Genomic DNA, 16,169 nt, shown 5'->3' with positions numbered 1-16,169 from the left:
TTGCCTTTTCTCCATCATAATTTGACAGTAAAGCGGGAGTTTTCACTCTTTGATAAGTGTTCAAGCCCCTTTGGTTTAAAGTTCAAGATTTTCAAGCAGAGTTTGTGTACAGACAAACCAGCTGAAGACTGCCGAATCTTGTCTGATCTCAGAAGCTAAGAAGGCTTGGGCCTGGTTATTACTTGGATGGGAGACTACATGGGAATACCAGGTGCTGTAAGCTTTAACTATTGAAAAACTTTTCAAATGAAAGTATTTACATGGCTTTTTTAGCTTTTTTTGCCTTTTCTCCATCATAATTTGACAGTAAAGCGGGAGTTTTCGCACTTTATAATGTTTTCAAAGCCCTTTTGGTTTAAAGTTCAAGATTTTCAAGCAGAGTTTGTGTACGGACAAACCAGCTGAAGAATGCCCAATCTTGTCTGATCTCAGAAGCTAAGAAGGCTTGGGCCTGGTTAGTACTTGGATGGGAGACTACATGGGAATACCAGGTGCTGTAAGCTTTAACTATTGAAAAACTTTTAAAATGAAAGTATTTACATGGCTTTGTTATCTTTTTTTGCCTTTTCTCCATCATAATTTGATAGTAAAGCGGGAGTTTTCGCACTTTATAATGTTTTCAAAGTCCTTTTGTTTAAAGTCCAAGATTTTCATGCAGAGTTTGCTTACGGACAAGCCAGCTGAAGATTGCTCAATCTTGTGTTATCTCAGAAGCTAAGAAGGCTTGGGCCTGGTTAGTACTTGGATGTAAAACTTTTAAAATGAAAGTATTTACATCACTTTGTTAACTTTTTTAAAGTAAGTTAAGGGGTACTTTCTTTCTTTAGTATGTTTTCCCGCCTTTTTTCTTTTTTTTTTTTAAACTTCTCTTCAGGTTTCTTTGTCTGTGTGTGCTCTACAACGATCATTCACAGGCTTGGCTATGGAGTGGGGTGGAGCTGAATCGATTAGGTGGGGTTTTCCAGCCCTCGGCCTTCAGGTGCTACGCACCCTGATGTCAATTTAATATCTGATATGTCATATTAAGCGGATTTTTATAACAGGGAGTCGGCAATAGGGCCTGCTCCATCCGCTCCATTCATCGACCCAGTATTGCATTGCCTCTAGAAGGTGTGCACTTTATTTGTTGTTTTGCAAATAAAAGCTTACCACTCCAACTTTTTGCCTTTTCTCCATCATAATTTGACAGTAAATCGGGAGTTTTCACTCTTTGATATGTGTTCAAGCCCCTTTGGTTTTCGCACTTTATAATGTTTTCAAAGCCCTTTTGGTTTAAAGTTCAAGATTTTCAAGCAGAGTTTGTGTACGGACAAACCAGCTGAAGAATGCCCAATCTTGTCTGATCTCAGAAGCTAAGAAGGCTTGGGCCTGGTTAGTACTTGGATGGGAGACTACATGGGAATACCAGGTGCTGTAAGCTTTAACTATTGAAAAACTTTTAAAATGAAAGTATTTACATGGCTTTGTTATCTTTTTTTGCCTTTTCTCCATCATAATTTGATAGTAAAGCGGGAGTTTTCGCACTTTATAATGTTTTTAAAGTCCTTTTGTTTAAAGTCCAAGATTTTCAAGCAGAGTTTGCTTACGGACATGCCAGCTGAAGATTGCTCAATCTTGTGTGATCTCAGAAGCTAAGAAGGCTTGGGCCTGGTTAGTACTTGGATGGGAGACTACATGGGAATGCCAGGTGCTGTAAGCTTTAACTATTGTAAATCTTTTAAAATGAAAGTATTTACATCACTTTGTTAACTTTTTTAAAGTAAGTTACGGGGTACTTTCTTTCTTTAGTATGTTTTCCCGCCTTTTTTCTTTTTTTTTTTTAAACTTCTCTTCAGGTTTCTTTGTCTGTGTGTGCTCTACAACGATCATTCACAGGCTTGGCTATGGAGTGGGGTGGAGCTGAATCGATTAGGTGGGGTTTTCCAGCCCTCAGCCTTCAGGTGCTACGCACCCTGATGTCAATTTAATATCTGATATGTCATATTAAGCGGATTTTTATAACAGGGAGTCGGCAATAGGGCCTGCTCCATCCGCTCCATTCATCGACCCAGTATTGCATTGCCTCTAGAAGGTGTGCACTTTATTTGTTGTTTTGCAAATAAAAGCTTACCACTCCAACTTTTTGCCTTTTCTCCATCATAATTTGACAGTAAAGCGGGAGTTTTCACTCTTTGATATGTGTTCAAGCCCCTTTGGTTTTCGCACTTTATAATGTTTTCAAAGCCCTTTTGGTTTAAAGTTCAAGATTTTCAAGCAGAGTTTGTGTACAGACAAACCAGCTGAAGAATGCCCAATCTTGTCTGATCTCAGAAGCTAAGAAGGCTTGGGCCTGGTTATTACTTGGATGGGAGACTACCTGGGAATACCAGGTGCTGTAAGCTTTAACTATTGAAAAACTTTTCAAATGAAAGTATTTACATGGCTTTGTTAGCTTTTTTTGCCTTTTCTCCATCATAATTTGACAGTAAAGCGGGAGTTTTCGCACTTTATAATGTTTTCAAAGTCCTTTTGGTTTAAAGTTCAAGATTTTCAAGCAGAGTTTGTGTACGGACAAACCAGCTGAAGAATGCCCAATCTTGTCTGATCTCAGAAGCTAAGAAGGCTTGGGCCTGGTTAGTACTTGGATGGGAGACTACATGGGAATACCAGGTGCTGTAAGCTTTAACTATTGAAAAACTTTTAAAATGAAAGTATTTACATGGCTTTGTTATCTTTTTTTGCCTTTTCTCCATCATAATTTGATAGTAAAGCGGGAGTTTTCGCACTTTATAATGTTTTCAAAGTCCTTTTGTTTAAAGTCCAAGATTTTCAAGCAGAGTTTGCTTACGGACATGCCAGCTGAAGATTGCTCAATCTTGTGTGATCTCAGAAGCTAAGAAGGCTTGGGCCTGGTTAGTACTTGGATGTGAGACTACATTGGAATGCCAGGTGCTGTAAGCTTTAACTATTGTAAAACTTTTAAAATGAAAGTATTTACATCACTTTGTTAACTTTTTTAAAGTAAGTTAAGGGGTACTTTCTTTCTTTAGTATGTTTTCCCGCCTTTTTTCTTTTTTTTTTTAAACTTCTCTTCAGGTTTCTTTGTCTGTGTGTGCTCTACAACTATCATTCACAGGCTTGGCTATGGAGTGGGGTGGAGCTGAATCGATTAGGTGGGGTTTTCCAGCCCTCGGCCTTCAGGTGCTACGCACCCTGATGTCAATTTAATATCTGATATGTCATATTAAGCGGATTTTTATAACAGGGAGTCGGCAATAGGGCCTGCTCCATCCGCTCCATTCATCGACCCAGTATTGCATTGCCTCTAGAAGGTGTGCACTTTATTTGTTGTTTTGCAAATAAAAGCTTACCACTCCAACTTTTTGCCTTTTCTCCATCATAATTTGACAGTAAAGCGGGAGTTTTCACTCTGTAGAAATATACTGCTTTGACATATGTTACTTTGCTAAAGACTGGTAAAACATCTGTTATCAGATGGCGTGCAAACATAAAGGAAGTGGAACATATCACTCTTAGAGGAAGTGAGACATAACACCTGCACCCGACCGTGTTAAAACTGTCAACTATGCACCTTGTGGTTTCACCCTGCTGAAGAGGTTATCTGCCCCTGCAGAAGACAGCACGAACGAGCAGAAGACTCCACCTCAAAAAAGACTTTGTTTGTCATTACCTATAAAAGAGCTGAGCATGCACTGAAACATCGGAATCTGTACACAGAACGGTGATGGTGATCATCTGTGAACATTAAAGATTCCCCCTTCTGCGCAGACTGAGTCTTGAGTCTTCATTCTTTCTCAGCCTTGAGCAATGAATCCTCCAACAAAGAACCTGGGTTGAAGGACCCGCGGAGAAGACCAATAGTCTCACAAATTTATTCCTTCAAATTGGCGTCACGAACAGGATCTTCTTCTGGATCAACAGAGGAAAAACTAAAGACAAATCGGAGGAAATTGGACAGGCCCAGGTGAAAGGAGTTTGGACAGAAAGCGACCGGTCGAATTACAAAAGGTAAGCAGACCTTTCATTCTGCTTTAATTGACTACTCTAAATAAACTTTGTGTCCAGACTCCAAGTACCCTGTATTAGAATATTGTTCTATAAAGGCTGAAAAAGACTGAATTAAAAACGAATTAAATGACGATAGAAAATTTGGAATTACAATAAAGGTAATAAAAGAATACTGAGGTTGGACCACTATTGGTACTGACGAGTCCAATTTGGGGTCCGACGAGAGGTCTCAGTAGTGGGTTGGAGGCCCTGGAGTAATCTTAGATTACTCCTGAATTCCATAATAAATTTAAATGCAAGTGTGTTAGGTTGGAGTCCTTAGAAACACCAGAAGTTGTTTCTTAAATTACCAAGGAATATTTGAAGGTTGGAGTCCTTAGAAACACCAGAAGTTGTTTCTTAAATTACCAAGGAATATTTGAAGGTTGGAGTCCTTAGAAACACCAGAAGTTGTTTCTTAAATTACCAAGGAATATTTGAAGGTTGGAGTCCTTAGAAACACCAGAAGTTGTTTCTTAAATTACCAAGGAATATTTGAAGGTTGGAGTCCTTAGAAACACCAGAAGTTGTTTCTTAAATTACCAAGGAATATTTGAAGGTTGGAGTCCTTAGAAACACCAGAAGTTGTTTCTTAAATTACCAAGAAATAGTTGAAGGTTGGAGTCCTTAGAAATAACACAGGTTATTTCTTAAATTCCAGGATAACATTTGTAAGGTTGGAGTCCTTAGAAACAATATAGATTGTCTCTTAAATTCCCAGAGTACCATTTGAAAGTTGTTGTAGGATATTTTATACATGTGTGACGAATGAATGTCCTGTGTTGACACGGCCACATAAAACACAACAGTGTGAATGCTGTGAGACACTGGGAAAGACGCTCTGTTCTTCCGTGTCTACAGATTACATAATAAGGGGAATTAGATTCCTTTTTGTCCCTCAAATTCTCAATAAGGGGTGAATACCAGGTATTCCCTCGATAAGGATAAAAGTACAAAAACACATACGTACATTCAACACAATACACCACATGGGAATGAATGATTGTGAATAATAACAGTGAGAACAACTAGCACCCCCACTTCGGAAGCAGAGGCAAGGCGTATCCGCCTGGGAATTCGCACTCCCAGGTAGAAGCTTGATACCACCAAAGGGGGATATTTCAAGTGCTGACTCACTGACTTAAAACGGTGCTCCCCAGCTGTTAGTGTCACCTATTGGCAAAACCCCAGCTGGACTAAATTCTCATAAAAAATAAAAAACAACCCCTTCCGTGGAAATAACATGGAAGGAGAGCCGGAGAAAGAGGTAGGAGATGGTTGGGCTCCTGGAAGCGTTCTCAGTACTCTCGGCGAACAACTGATCGAGATGCATTTTGTAATAGACATCACTTATCCTTCCAAAGAGGCAGCAGAGCAAAAGAAATTACTTGACACCACCGCTACTAAACTTCTCATACAAAAAGGCCAAAGTAAAGGGAGCAGTGGGAATTGGGGCATAATATTTCGCTCCATAGCGCGAGAAGCTAAGAAAAAAGAGGGAGAAGCGGGAAAAATGTTGGAAAGTGCTGGCCTGTTTAGTCGACAAAAACATAAGAAGGAACAAGAAACACAAAAGAACAAAAGGATAAAATACAATAAATTCGCGGGATGGTGGGAACTCGCCAAAGTTCGCATGAAAAAGGAAAAAGAGGCACCACCTCCATACACCCCTGTCCCAACAGCACCACCTCCACCAACACCTCCCGCATCCATATATCCTGTCCTAGAAGTCACGGGGGGTATCTTAGCCTGTCCCACCGAGGGAATGCCACCCCCTCCTGCACTGGGAACTAACACCAAGAAAACAGATCCACCGACACCGTTACCCTCCGCTCCATTCCAACATGCAGGGGCCCGGTACCAGGCCAAACACAGTAAGCCCCAGCAGGTCCCCGCGACGGAGGAAAGGTCAGAAACTACCTACAGGAAACAATCCACATCACAACCTGAGCAAGGTCAAAAACCTGAAACAATTACAATATGCCTCAAAGGTAACTGGCAGCCAGTAACAAAATCACTTGAAAGCCTAAACACCGCGGGAGAAGAACTTGCAGATTTAATGATTCAGGCAGTTGAGGAAGCTAAGGCAGAGCAAGGACATGAGAACAGGGAACCGATAGCTCATAGAACTAGAGGTAGAATTGAAACTGGAGGGTCTGGCTGGAAACTAGCAAAGGGGGAAAGGGATGACGTACACAGGAACGAAAGTGAAGAAGAGGAAGATGAGGAAAATAGTGGACTTGAGTCGAAAGGGGCAGCAGGGGGTTATCCACTGATCCAGAGAAAGCCAGGGGAAAGGCCTGTGTATCAGCCATACACTTTAGGGGACATCACAGGGCTAGTTCACAAATTACCAAACATACACGACGGAGCACATCCATGGTTAGTGGCCTTGGAAAAACACACTGCCGGCGTCGACCTAGCCTTGGGTGACATTAGAGCAATATTGACCATGTGTTCCTCCAAATCTCAACTGTTAGCTGTAGAACGAGATGCCGGGACTCTCCAAACCCCCAATGAAGTTCCTATATACAATGTCCTCAACAACCTCAATCGTGCCCTAAGACAGTCCTTTCCACTAAAAGACGCGGCAGGTGGAATGACTAGAATTAAATGGGACCGCAAACAGAACCCACCTGCTTACCTCGACCAAGCAATAGATGATTGGACGGGTAGGACAGGGCAACACCCAGGGACACCGGGTCCAATGTCAATTCTGTTCAGGAAGGCAGTGTTAAAGGGGGTCCCAGAGGCTACATCGGACAAAATGGAAGACAACCCTGATTTGCAGGATTGCGATTTCCCCACATGGAAAAAACACCTGCTCTTTAACCTTAACAAATGTCAGGATAAGGACTCTAACAAGGATGAAACAGTGGAAGACCTGCAACAACAGTTACTCCGAATGCAAATACAACAAGCAAAAAAAGAATTAGGTGGCAAACCAGAAAAACCTAAGCTCGGAATCCACTTCAACTTACCAAATTTTGCCCACCTCGTCCTTGATCAATACCGCCGTATTACAACATGATGCCTTGTCTCGGTCTCATGGTAGAGAAATGACGGACCATTGCGACTCACATTCAATTCTTGATTCCATTCCGCACTCCCTGTGGTCTCAGGGACCTACCGACGTTGGTTGTGTCGGCATCCCTCCAGTCACTTTTACGTTGCATACTTCCGCTCCCGTGTGGCAGTCCCAATATCCCCACAAACCCCAGGCAGAAGCAGGCATTGCCGAGACCATTGAGGGTCTGATTGATGCTGGGGTCCTCGAGCCTTCTGGATCCCCCTGGAACACTCCCATTCTCCCTGTCGAAAAGAAGGGTACGGGTAAATATCGTATGGTCCATGACCTCAGGAGAATCAATTCTCTCCTGGGAACTACATCTCTCCCGGTGCCCAATCCTTATGTTGCCCTGGCCAACCTGCCTCCGTCACACGCCTGGTTCTCATGCATAGATCTAGCCAACGCTTTCTTCTGCCTTCCATTGGCGGAGTCCTTACGAGATGTCTTCTCATTCACTTTTAGGGGCCACCAATGGCGCTACACTTGCTTACCCCAAGGGTTTGCTCTCTCGCCCGGTCTTTTCAATCAACATCTGAAGGCTATCCTAGCTAAATGCCCACTCCCATCTGACTGTTTCCTGGTCCAATATGTTGACGACTTACTACTTTCTGCCCCCACGGCAGACGTTTGTCTACAAGCAACTCGCTCACTATTGACCTTTCTAGCAGAAGTCGGTTTCAAAGTTAGCAGGTCCAAATTACAATGTTGCCGCAAACAAGTTTCCTTCTTAGGGCGCATGGTTGCTCAGACAGGGGTCTCTCTATCTAAAGACCATCGAAATTCTATTCTACACCATCCACGTCCACATTCTGTCAAGGACATGCTCTCCTTCTTAGGTCTGACTGGCTTTAGTAGGAATTATATCCCTGATTACGTGGGTCTCACTACCCCTCTCAGGGCTCTTGTGAACGCAAAAGGCATGAAAAATCTCCACGCACCGTTAGAATGGACCTATGAAACTGAACAATGTTTCATCACTCTCAAACAAAGACTTTCCGTGGCCTCTGACCTAGCGATCCCGGATTATGCATTGACTTTTCATTTGGATGTTTCTGGAACAGACACACACGTCAATGGTGTACTGTTCCAGAAAAAAGGGGGAGAGAGACGTGTACTCACATATGTCAGTGTCATGCTAGACAATATTGAACAACGACATCCATCATGCACCCAACATGCGGCAGGACTAGCTAAAATCATCACTAAAACAGCTCACATAGTCATGAACCATCCTTTGAAAATACTGACGGCACACAGCGTCGTAGCCTATGTAACCTCACAGGCCTTCACACTCACACCATTACGACAAAGGCGACTAATGGACATTCTCACTGCTCCACACATTAGCTACTCACACGCAGGTATAAACATGGCTGATCACATGGCATCAGGTACCCCACACGAATGTGAGAAGAATGTACAGAAAGAGGAGAACATTAGACCATATTTACAAGCTGAACCACTTGTAGATGCTACAACTGAGTGGTTTACCGACGGATGTTGTTTTAGAACAGACCAAGGAACGTTGCAGGCAGCATGGGCAATAGTAGAACAGAAGGAAATGAAATGGGAAGTGGTCAAGGCAGAAAAACTGGAAGGACCTCAATCAGCACAAAGAGCAGAATTAAGAGCAGTCATTGAAGCATTGAAATTGGCACAAGGCCGAAAGGTTAACATCTACAGTGATTCGGCCTATGTAGTAGGGGCAGTCCATGTAGAGCTAAGGCAGTGGATGAGAGCAGGATTCCTCACAGCTGGTGGGAAACCGATCAAACATGGGGAAGAAATGAAAGAACTAGCCGAAGCCCTGGTACAGCCAGAAAAGGTGGCCGTCATAAAATGTAAAGGTCACAGCACCGGGACGGACTTGATTGCCCAAGGTAACAGACAAGCTGACTTCATAGCGAAACAAACTGCAGGTTACATACCCTCATCCATCATGGTAATGGACTCCCAACCACAACCTCCTGTGGATGACACACCACTCGATCTGACCAAAGCCACCCTAAAAGAATTACAGGAGAAAGCAAGTCCGGAAGAAAAAACTCTGTGGTTGGCCCGAGGAGCCACCAACACCGATTTATGGAGAGGCCCGGATGGGAGACCCATTTTACCTCCGGGCGTAAGACAAACGGCCATGGAAGAAGCTCACGGGGTGGGACACGTGGGGGCAACCCAAATGATGAGGAATCTGTCCACCTGGTGGCATCCGCAATTACATGATATGGCCCAGTACCTAGTGAGAACCTGCACGGAATGCAACCTGTACGGAATAAAACCCACATTGAAACCCATGTTGGGCATCTTCCCAATTCCACTGTGCCCAGGAAAAGAAATTGTGATTGATTACACGGACATGGTTGAACGGGTGGGACGACATAGGTACCTTCTAGTCATGGTAGATGCATTCTCGGGCTGGCCAGAAGCCTGGCCCGTGACTAGAGAAGATAGCAAAACGGTGGTCAAGTGCCTGATTAACCATTACATCCCGCAACACGGGTTTCCTGAAACCATTAGGTCAGACAATGGAACTCATTTCAAAAATAAGGATCTGCAAACAGTTGAATCTGCCTTAGGGTTAAAACACAAGTTTGGCACGGTTTACCATCCTCAATCACAAGGTAAAGTGGAAAGAATGAACCTATCACTCAAAACTAAATTGGCAAAAATCTGTGCACAGACCAAAATGTCCTGGGTTGACGCGTTACCATTGGCTTTAATGTCTATTCGTAGCTCGGTGAATAAAACCTCGGGGTACACGCCTTTTGAGTTAGAACATGGACGTCCCTTTCCTGGTCCTTCGTCACGACTGTTTATGACTACTGAAGCATCTGAAAAACTGTCTCCAAAAGCATATTTTAACATTTTACAAAGTGTTCTCTCCCAGCATTCTACGCAGGTCACAGGCCGAGGGTCCCAGCCGCCTGCAGGCAACCCCCCGAGTCCAGGGATAGAATACGTACTCCTGAAGGTGACCAAACGGAAATGGAGTGAACCCCGTTGGACAGGGCCCTACCAGATCACCGAGAGGACGTCACATGCTGTTCGGCTCAAAGGAAAAGGAGATACCTGGTTTCACCTCTCCCAGTGTGCGGCTGCACCTGAACCAGGCCGGACTGTCCCGGAGATCCAGGATGCCCTAAGAGCAGATACTGGACACAACTGACCCCAAGATACGACCGGCTGGTTGTACATTTCCAAAGGGGGATTACCTTACTTCGCGTCCTATCATACTAGTTCCTACATTTTACTACTCTTAATTTGCATTTACTCAGTGTTCATATTGTTTTATATATTTTCTCTATAACTTTGCTTACCAGTCCTTCCGCCCCACCGCCGGATGCCAGTGATGACGAAGAAGGTGTCCTGTGGTCTCATGTCTAAATACTCTTTTGATTGTTTCTTCCTTCTTTTTGTATCATTACGGTTATTTTCTTATCATGTATTCCTGTTAGGTTACGGACGATTCAGGCCGACCCAGGGCAGGGTGGCTGTCATGTCTGTTTACTCCTCACTATAACCTTAAAAGACCCAGAGGAGATGTTCCAGCTTGACTATATGTCCGTTCTGTTTTTATTGAACTATTAAATATAGTTCAAAAGGGGGAATTGTAGAAATATACTGCTTTGACATATGTTACTTTGCTAAAGACTGGTAAAACATCTGTTATCAGATGGCGTGCAAACATAAAGGAAGTGGAACATATCACTCTTAGAGGAAGTGAGACATAACACCTGCACCCGACCGTGTTAAAACTGTCAACTATGCACCTTGTGGTTTCACCCTGCTGAAGAGGTTATCTGCCCCTGCAGAAGACAGCACGAACGAGCAGAAGACTCCACCTCAAAAAAGACTTTGTTTGTCATTACCTATAAAAGAGCTGAGCATGCACTGAAACATCGGAATCTGTACACAGAACGGTGATGGTGATCATCTGTGAACATTAAAGATTCCCCCTTCTGCGCAGACTGAGTCTTGAGTCTTCATTCTTTCTCAGCCTTGAGCAATGAATCCTCCAACAAAGAACCTGGGTTGAAGGACCCGCGGAGAAGACCAATAGTCTCACAAATTTATTCCTTCAACTCTTTGATAAGTGTTCAAGCCCCTTTGGTTTAAAGTTCAAGATTTTCAAGCAGAGTTTGTGTACAGACAAACCAGCTGAAGACTGCCCAATCTTGTCTGATCTCAGAAGCTAAGAAGGCTTGGGCCTGGTTATTACTTGGATGGGAGACTACATGGGAATACCAGGTGCTGTAAGCTTTAACTATTGAAAAACTTTTCAAATGAAAGTATTTACATGGCTTTGTTAGCTTTTTTTGCCTTTTCTCCATCATAATTTGACAGTAAAGCGGGAGTTTTCGCACTTTATAATGTTTTCAAAGCCCTTTTGGTTTAAAGTTCAAGATTTTCAAGCAGAGTTTGTGTACGGACAAACCAGCTGAAGAATGCCCAATCTTGTCTGATCTCAGAAGCTAAGAAGGCTTGGGCCTGGTTAGTACTTGGATGGGAGACTACATGGGAATACCAGGTGCTGTAAGCTTTAACTATTGAAAAACTTTTCAAATGAAAGTATTTACATGGCTTTGTTAGCTTTTTTTGCCTTTTCTCCATCATAATTTGATAGTAAAGCGGGAGTTTTCGCACTTTATAATGTTTTCAAAGCCCTTTTGGTTTAAAGTTCAAGATTTTCAAGCAGAGTTTGTGTACGGACAAACCAGCTGAAGAATGCCCAATCTTGTCTGATCTCAGAAGCTAAGAAGGCTTGGGCCTGGTTAGTACTTGGATGGGAGACTACATGGGAATACCAGGTGCTGTAAGCTTTAACTATTGAAAAACTTTTAAAATGAAAGTATTTACATGGCTTTGTTAGCTTTTTTTGCCTTTTCTCCATCATAATTTGATAGTAAAGCGGGAGTTTTCGCACTTTATAATGTTTTCAAAGTCCTTTTGTTTAAAGTCCAAGATTTTCAAGCAGAGTTTGCTTACGGACATGCCAGCTGAAGATTGCCCAATCTTGTCTGATCTCAGAAGCTAAGAAGGCTTGGGCCTGGTTAGTACTTGGATGGGAGACTACATGGGAATGCCAGGTGCTGTAAGCTTTAACTATTGTAAAACTTTTAAAATGAAAGTATTTACATCACTTTGTTAACTTTTTTAAAGTAAGTTAAGGGGTACTTTCTTTCTTTAGTATGTTTTCCCGCCTTTTTTCTTTTTTTTTTTTTTTTTTTTTTTTAAACTTCTCTTCAGGTTTCTTTGTCTGTGTGTGCTCTACAACGATCATTCACAGGCTTGGCTATGGAGTGGGGTGGAGCTGAATCGATTAGGTGGGGTTTTCCAGCCCTCGGCCTTCAGGTGCTACGCACCCTGATGTCAATTTAATATCTGATATTTCATATTAAGCGGATTTTTATAACAGGGAGTCGGCAATAGGGCCTGCTCCATCCGCTTTATTCATCGACCCAGTATTGCATTGCCTCTAGAAGGTGTGCACTTTATTGTTGTTTTGCAAATAAAAGCTTACCACTCCAACTTTTTGCCTTTTCTCCATCATAATTTGACAGTAAAGCGGGAGTTTTCACTCTTTGATATGTGTTCAAGCCCCTTTGGTTTAAAGTTCAAGATTTTCAAGCAGAGTTTGTGTACGGACAAACCAGCTGAAGAATGCCCAATCTTGTCTGATCTCAGAAGCTAAGAAGGCTTGGGCCTGGTTATTACTTGGATGGGAGACTACCTGGGAATACCAGGTGCTGTAAGCTTTAACTATTGAAAAACTTTTCAAATGAAAGTATTTACATGGCTTTGTTAGCTTTTTTTGCCTTTTCTCCATCATAATTTGACAGTAAAGCGGGAGTTTTCGCACTTTATAATGTTTTCAAAGCCCTTTTGGTTTAAAGTTCAAGATTTTCAAGCAGAGTTTGTGTACGGACAAACCAGCTGAAGAATGCCCAATCTTGTCTGATCTCAGAAGCTAAGAAGGCTTGGGCCTGGTTAGTACTTGGATGGGAGACTACATGGGAATACCAGGTGCTGTAAGCTTTAACTATTGAAAAACTTTTAAAATGAAAGTATTTACATGGCTTTGTTAGCTTTTTTTGCCTTTTCTCCATCATAATTTGATAGTAAAGCGGGAGTTTTCGCACTTTATAATGTTTTCAAAGTCCTTTTGTTTAAAGTCCAAGATTTTCAAGCAGAGTTTGCTTACGGACATGCCAGCTGAAGATTGCCCAATCTTGTCTGATCTCAGAAGCTAAGAAGGCTTGGGCCTGGTTAGTACTTGGATGGGAGACTACATGGGAATACCAGGTGCTGTAAGCTTTAACTATTGTAAAACTTTTAAAATGAAAGTATTTACATCACTTTGTTAACTTTTTTAAAGTAAGTTAAGGGGTACTTTCTTTCTTTAGTATGTTTTCCCGCCTTTTTTCTTTTTTTTTTTTTTTTTTTTTTTTAAACTTCTCTTCAGGTTTCTTTGTCTGTGTGTGCTCTACAACGATCATTTACAGGCTTGGCTATGGAGTGGGGTGGAGCTGAATCGATTAGGTGGGGTTTTCCAGCCCTCGGCCTTCAGGTGCTACGCACCCTGATGTCAATTTAATATCTGATATGTCATATTAAGCGGATTTTTATAACAGGGAGTCGGCAATAGGGCCTGCTCCATCCGCTTCATTCATCGACCCAGTATTGCATTGCCTCTAGAAGGTGTGCACTTTAGTTGTTTTGCAAATAAAAGCTTACCACTCCAACTTTTTGCCTTTTCTCCATCATAATTTGACAGTAAAGCGGGAGTTTTCACTCTTTGATATGTGTTCAAGCCCCTTTGGTTTAAAGTTCAAGATTTTCAAGCAGAGTTTGTGTACGGACAAACCAGCTGAAGAATGCCCAATCTTGTCTGATCTCAGAAGCTAAGAAGGCTTGGGCCTGGTTATTACTTGGATGGGAGACTACCTGGGAATACCAGGTGCTGTAAGCTTTAACTATTGAAAAACTTTTCAAATGAAAGTATTTACATGGCTTTGTTAGCTTTTTTTGCCTTTTCTCCATCATAATTTGATAGTAAAGCGGGAGTTTTCGCACTTTATAATGTTTTCAAAGCCCTTTTGGTTTAAAGTTCAAGATTTTCAAGCAGAGTTTGTGTACGGACAAACCAGCTGAAGAATGCCCAATCTTGTCTGATCTCAGAAGCTAAGAAGGCTTGGGCCTGGTTAGTACTTGGATGGGAGACTACATGGGAATACCAGGTGCTGTAAGCTTTAACTATTGAAAAACTTTTAAAATGAAAGTATTTACATGGCTTTGTTAGCTTTTTTTGCCTTTTCTCCATCATAATTTGATAGTAAAGCGGGAGTTTTCGCACTTTATAATGTTTTCAAAGTCCTTTTGTTTAAAGTCCAAGATTTTCAAGCAGAGTTTGCTTACGGACATGCCAGCTGAAGATTGCCCAATCTTGTCTGATCTCAGAAGCTAAGAAGGCTTGGGCCTGGTTAGTACTTGGATGGGAGACTACATGGGAATGCCAGGTGCTGTAAGCTTTAACTATTGTAAAACTTTTAAAATGAAAGTATTTACATCACTTTGTTAACTTTTTTAAAGTAAGTTAAGGGGTACTTTCTTTCTTTAGTATGTTTTCCCGCCTTTTTTCTTTTTTTTTTTTTTTTTTTTTTTTAACTTCTCTTCAGGTTTCTTTGTCTGTGTGTGCTCTACAACGATCATTCACAGGCTTGGCTATGGAGTGGGGTGGAGCTGAATCGATTAGGTGGGGTTTTCCAGCCCTCGGCCTTCAGGTGCTACGCACCCTGATGTCAATTTAATATCTGATATTTCATATTAAGCGGATTTTTATAACAGGGAGTCGGCAATAGGGCCTGCTCCATCCGCTTTATTCATCGACCCAGTATTGCATTGCCTCTAGAAGGTGTGCACTTTATTGTTGTTTTGCAAATAAAAGCTTACCACTCCAACTTTTTGCCTTTTCTCCATCATAATTTGACAGTAAAGCGGGAGTTTTCACTCTTTGATATGTGTTCAAGCCCCTTTGGTTTAAAGTTCAAGATTTTCAAGCAGAGTTTGTGTACGGACAAACCAGCTGAAGAATGCCCAATCTTGTCTGATCTCAGAAGCTAAGAAGGCTTGGGCCTGGTTATTACTTGGATGGGAGACTACCTGGGAATACCAGGTGCTGTAAGCTTTAACTATTGAAAAACTTTTCAAATGAAAGTATTTACATGGCTTTGTTAGCTTTTTTTGCCTTTTCTCCATCATAATTTGACAGTAAAGCGGGAGTTTTCGCACTTTATAATGTTTTCAAAGCCCTTTTGGTTTAAAGTTCAAGATTTTCAAGCAGAGTTTGTGTACGGACAAACCAGCTGAAGAATGCCCAATCTTGTCTGATCTCAGAAGCTAAGAAGGCTTGGGCCTGGTTAGTACTTGGATGGGAGACTACATGGGAATACCAGGTGCTGTAAGCTTTAACTATTGAAAAACTTTTAAAATGAAAGTATTTACATGGCTTTGTTAGCTTTTTTTGCCTTTTCTCCATCATAATTTGATAGTAAAGCGGGAGTTTTCGCACTTTATAATGTTTTCAAAGTCCTTTTGTTTAAAGTCCAAGATTTTCAAGCAGAGTTTGCTTACGGACATGCCAGCTGAAGATTGCCCAATCTTGTCTGATCTCAGAAGCTAAGAAGGCTTGGGCCTGGTTAGTACTTGGATGGGAGACTACATGGGAATGCCAGGTGCTGTAAGCTTTAACTATTGTAAAACTTTTAAAATGAAAGTATTTACATCACTTTGTTAACTTTTTTAAAGTAAGTTAAGGGGTACTTTCTTTCTTTAGTATGTTTTCCCGCCTTTTTTCTTTTTTTTTTTTTTTTTTTTTTTAAACTTCTCTTCAGGTTTCTTTGTCTGTGTGTGCTCTACAACGATCATTCACAGGCTTGGCTATGGAGTGGGGTGGAGCTGAATCGATTAGGTGGGGTTTTCCAGCCCTCGGCCTTCAGGTGCTACGCACCCTGATGTCAATTTAATATCTGATATTTCATATTAAGCGGATTTT

General features: G+C 41.9%; 1 protein-coding gene and 12 pseudogenes across 1 annotated transcript; all 13 read left to right on the top strand.

Annotated features, from left to right (window-relative positions):
- The first annotated feature begins 384 nt into the window (after nucleotides 1-384).
- LOC114772304 (uncharacterized) lies at nucleotides 385-503 on the top strand (annotated as a pseudogene).
- Nucleotides 504-1,301: 798 nt separating this feature from the next.
- Nucleotides 1,302-1,420, top strand: LOC114772303 (uncharacterized; annotated as a pseudogene).
- A 1,122-nt stretch (nucleotides 1,421-2,542) lies between these two features.
- On the top strand, nucleotides 2,543-2,661 carry LOC114772302 (uncharacterized; annotated as a pseudogene).
- Nucleotides 2,662-3,708: 1,047 nt separating this feature from the next.
- On the top strand, nucleotides 3,709-7,078 carry LOC114772265 (uncharacterized). Its single transcript, XM_028965281.1, has 2 exons — nucleotides 3,709-4,316; nucleotides 4,375-7,078. Exon 2 carries the CDS (start codon nucleotides 5,291-5,293, stop codon nucleotides 7,076-7,078), a length of 1,788 nt encoding a protein of 595 aa, XP_028821114.1. The 5' UTR covers nucleotides 3,709-4,316; nucleotides 4,375-5,290.
- A 4,460-nt stretch (nucleotides 7,079-11,538) lies between these two features.
- LOC114772301 (uncharacterized) lies at nucleotides 11,539-11,657 on the top strand (annotated as a pseudogene).
- A 161-nt stretch (nucleotides 11,658-11,818) lies between these two features.
- On the top strand, nucleotides 11,819-11,937 carry LOC114772300 (uncharacterized; annotated as a pseudogene).
- Nucleotides 11,938-12,097: 160 nt separating this feature from the next.
- Nucleotides 12,098-12,216, top strand: LOC114772341 (uncharacterized; annotated as a pseudogene).
- Nucleotides 12,217-13,034: 818 nt separating this feature from the next.
- Nucleotides 13,035-13,153, top strand: LOC114772299 (uncharacterized; annotated as a pseudogene).
- Nucleotides 13,154-13,313: 160 nt separating this feature from the next.
- Nucleotides 13,314-13,432, top strand: LOC114772332 (uncharacterized; annotated as a pseudogene).
- An 816-nt stretch (nucleotides 13,433-14,248) lies between these two features.
- On the top strand, nucleotides 14,249-14,367 carry LOC114772298 (uncharacterized; annotated as a pseudogene).
- A 160-nt stretch (nucleotides 14,368-14,527) lies between these two features.
- Nucleotides 14,528-14,646, top strand: LOC114772339 (uncharacterized; annotated as a pseudogene).
- Nucleotides 14,647-15,463: 817 nt separating this feature from the next.
- LOC114772297 (uncharacterized) lies at nucleotides 15,464-15,582 on the top strand (annotated as a pseudogene).
- A 160-nt stretch (nucleotides 15,583-15,742) lies between these two features.
- On the top strand, nucleotides 15,743-15,861 carry LOC114772338 (uncharacterized; annotated as a pseudogene).
- Nucleotides 15,862-16,169: the final 308 nt, after the last annotated feature.

The sequence above is a fragment of the Denticeps clupeoides genome, unplaced genomic scaffold (genome assembly GCF_900700375.1).
Source record: "Denticeps clupeoides unplaced genomic scaffold, fDenClu1.1, whole genome shotgun sequence".
Taxonomy (NCBI): Eukaryota; Metazoa; Chordata; class Actinopteri; order Clupeiformes; family Denticipitidae; genus Denticeps; species Denticeps clupeoides.
The sequence above is the reverse complement of the archived record's forward strand: the minus strand, read 5'-3'. Positions and strand labels throughout refer to the sequence as shown.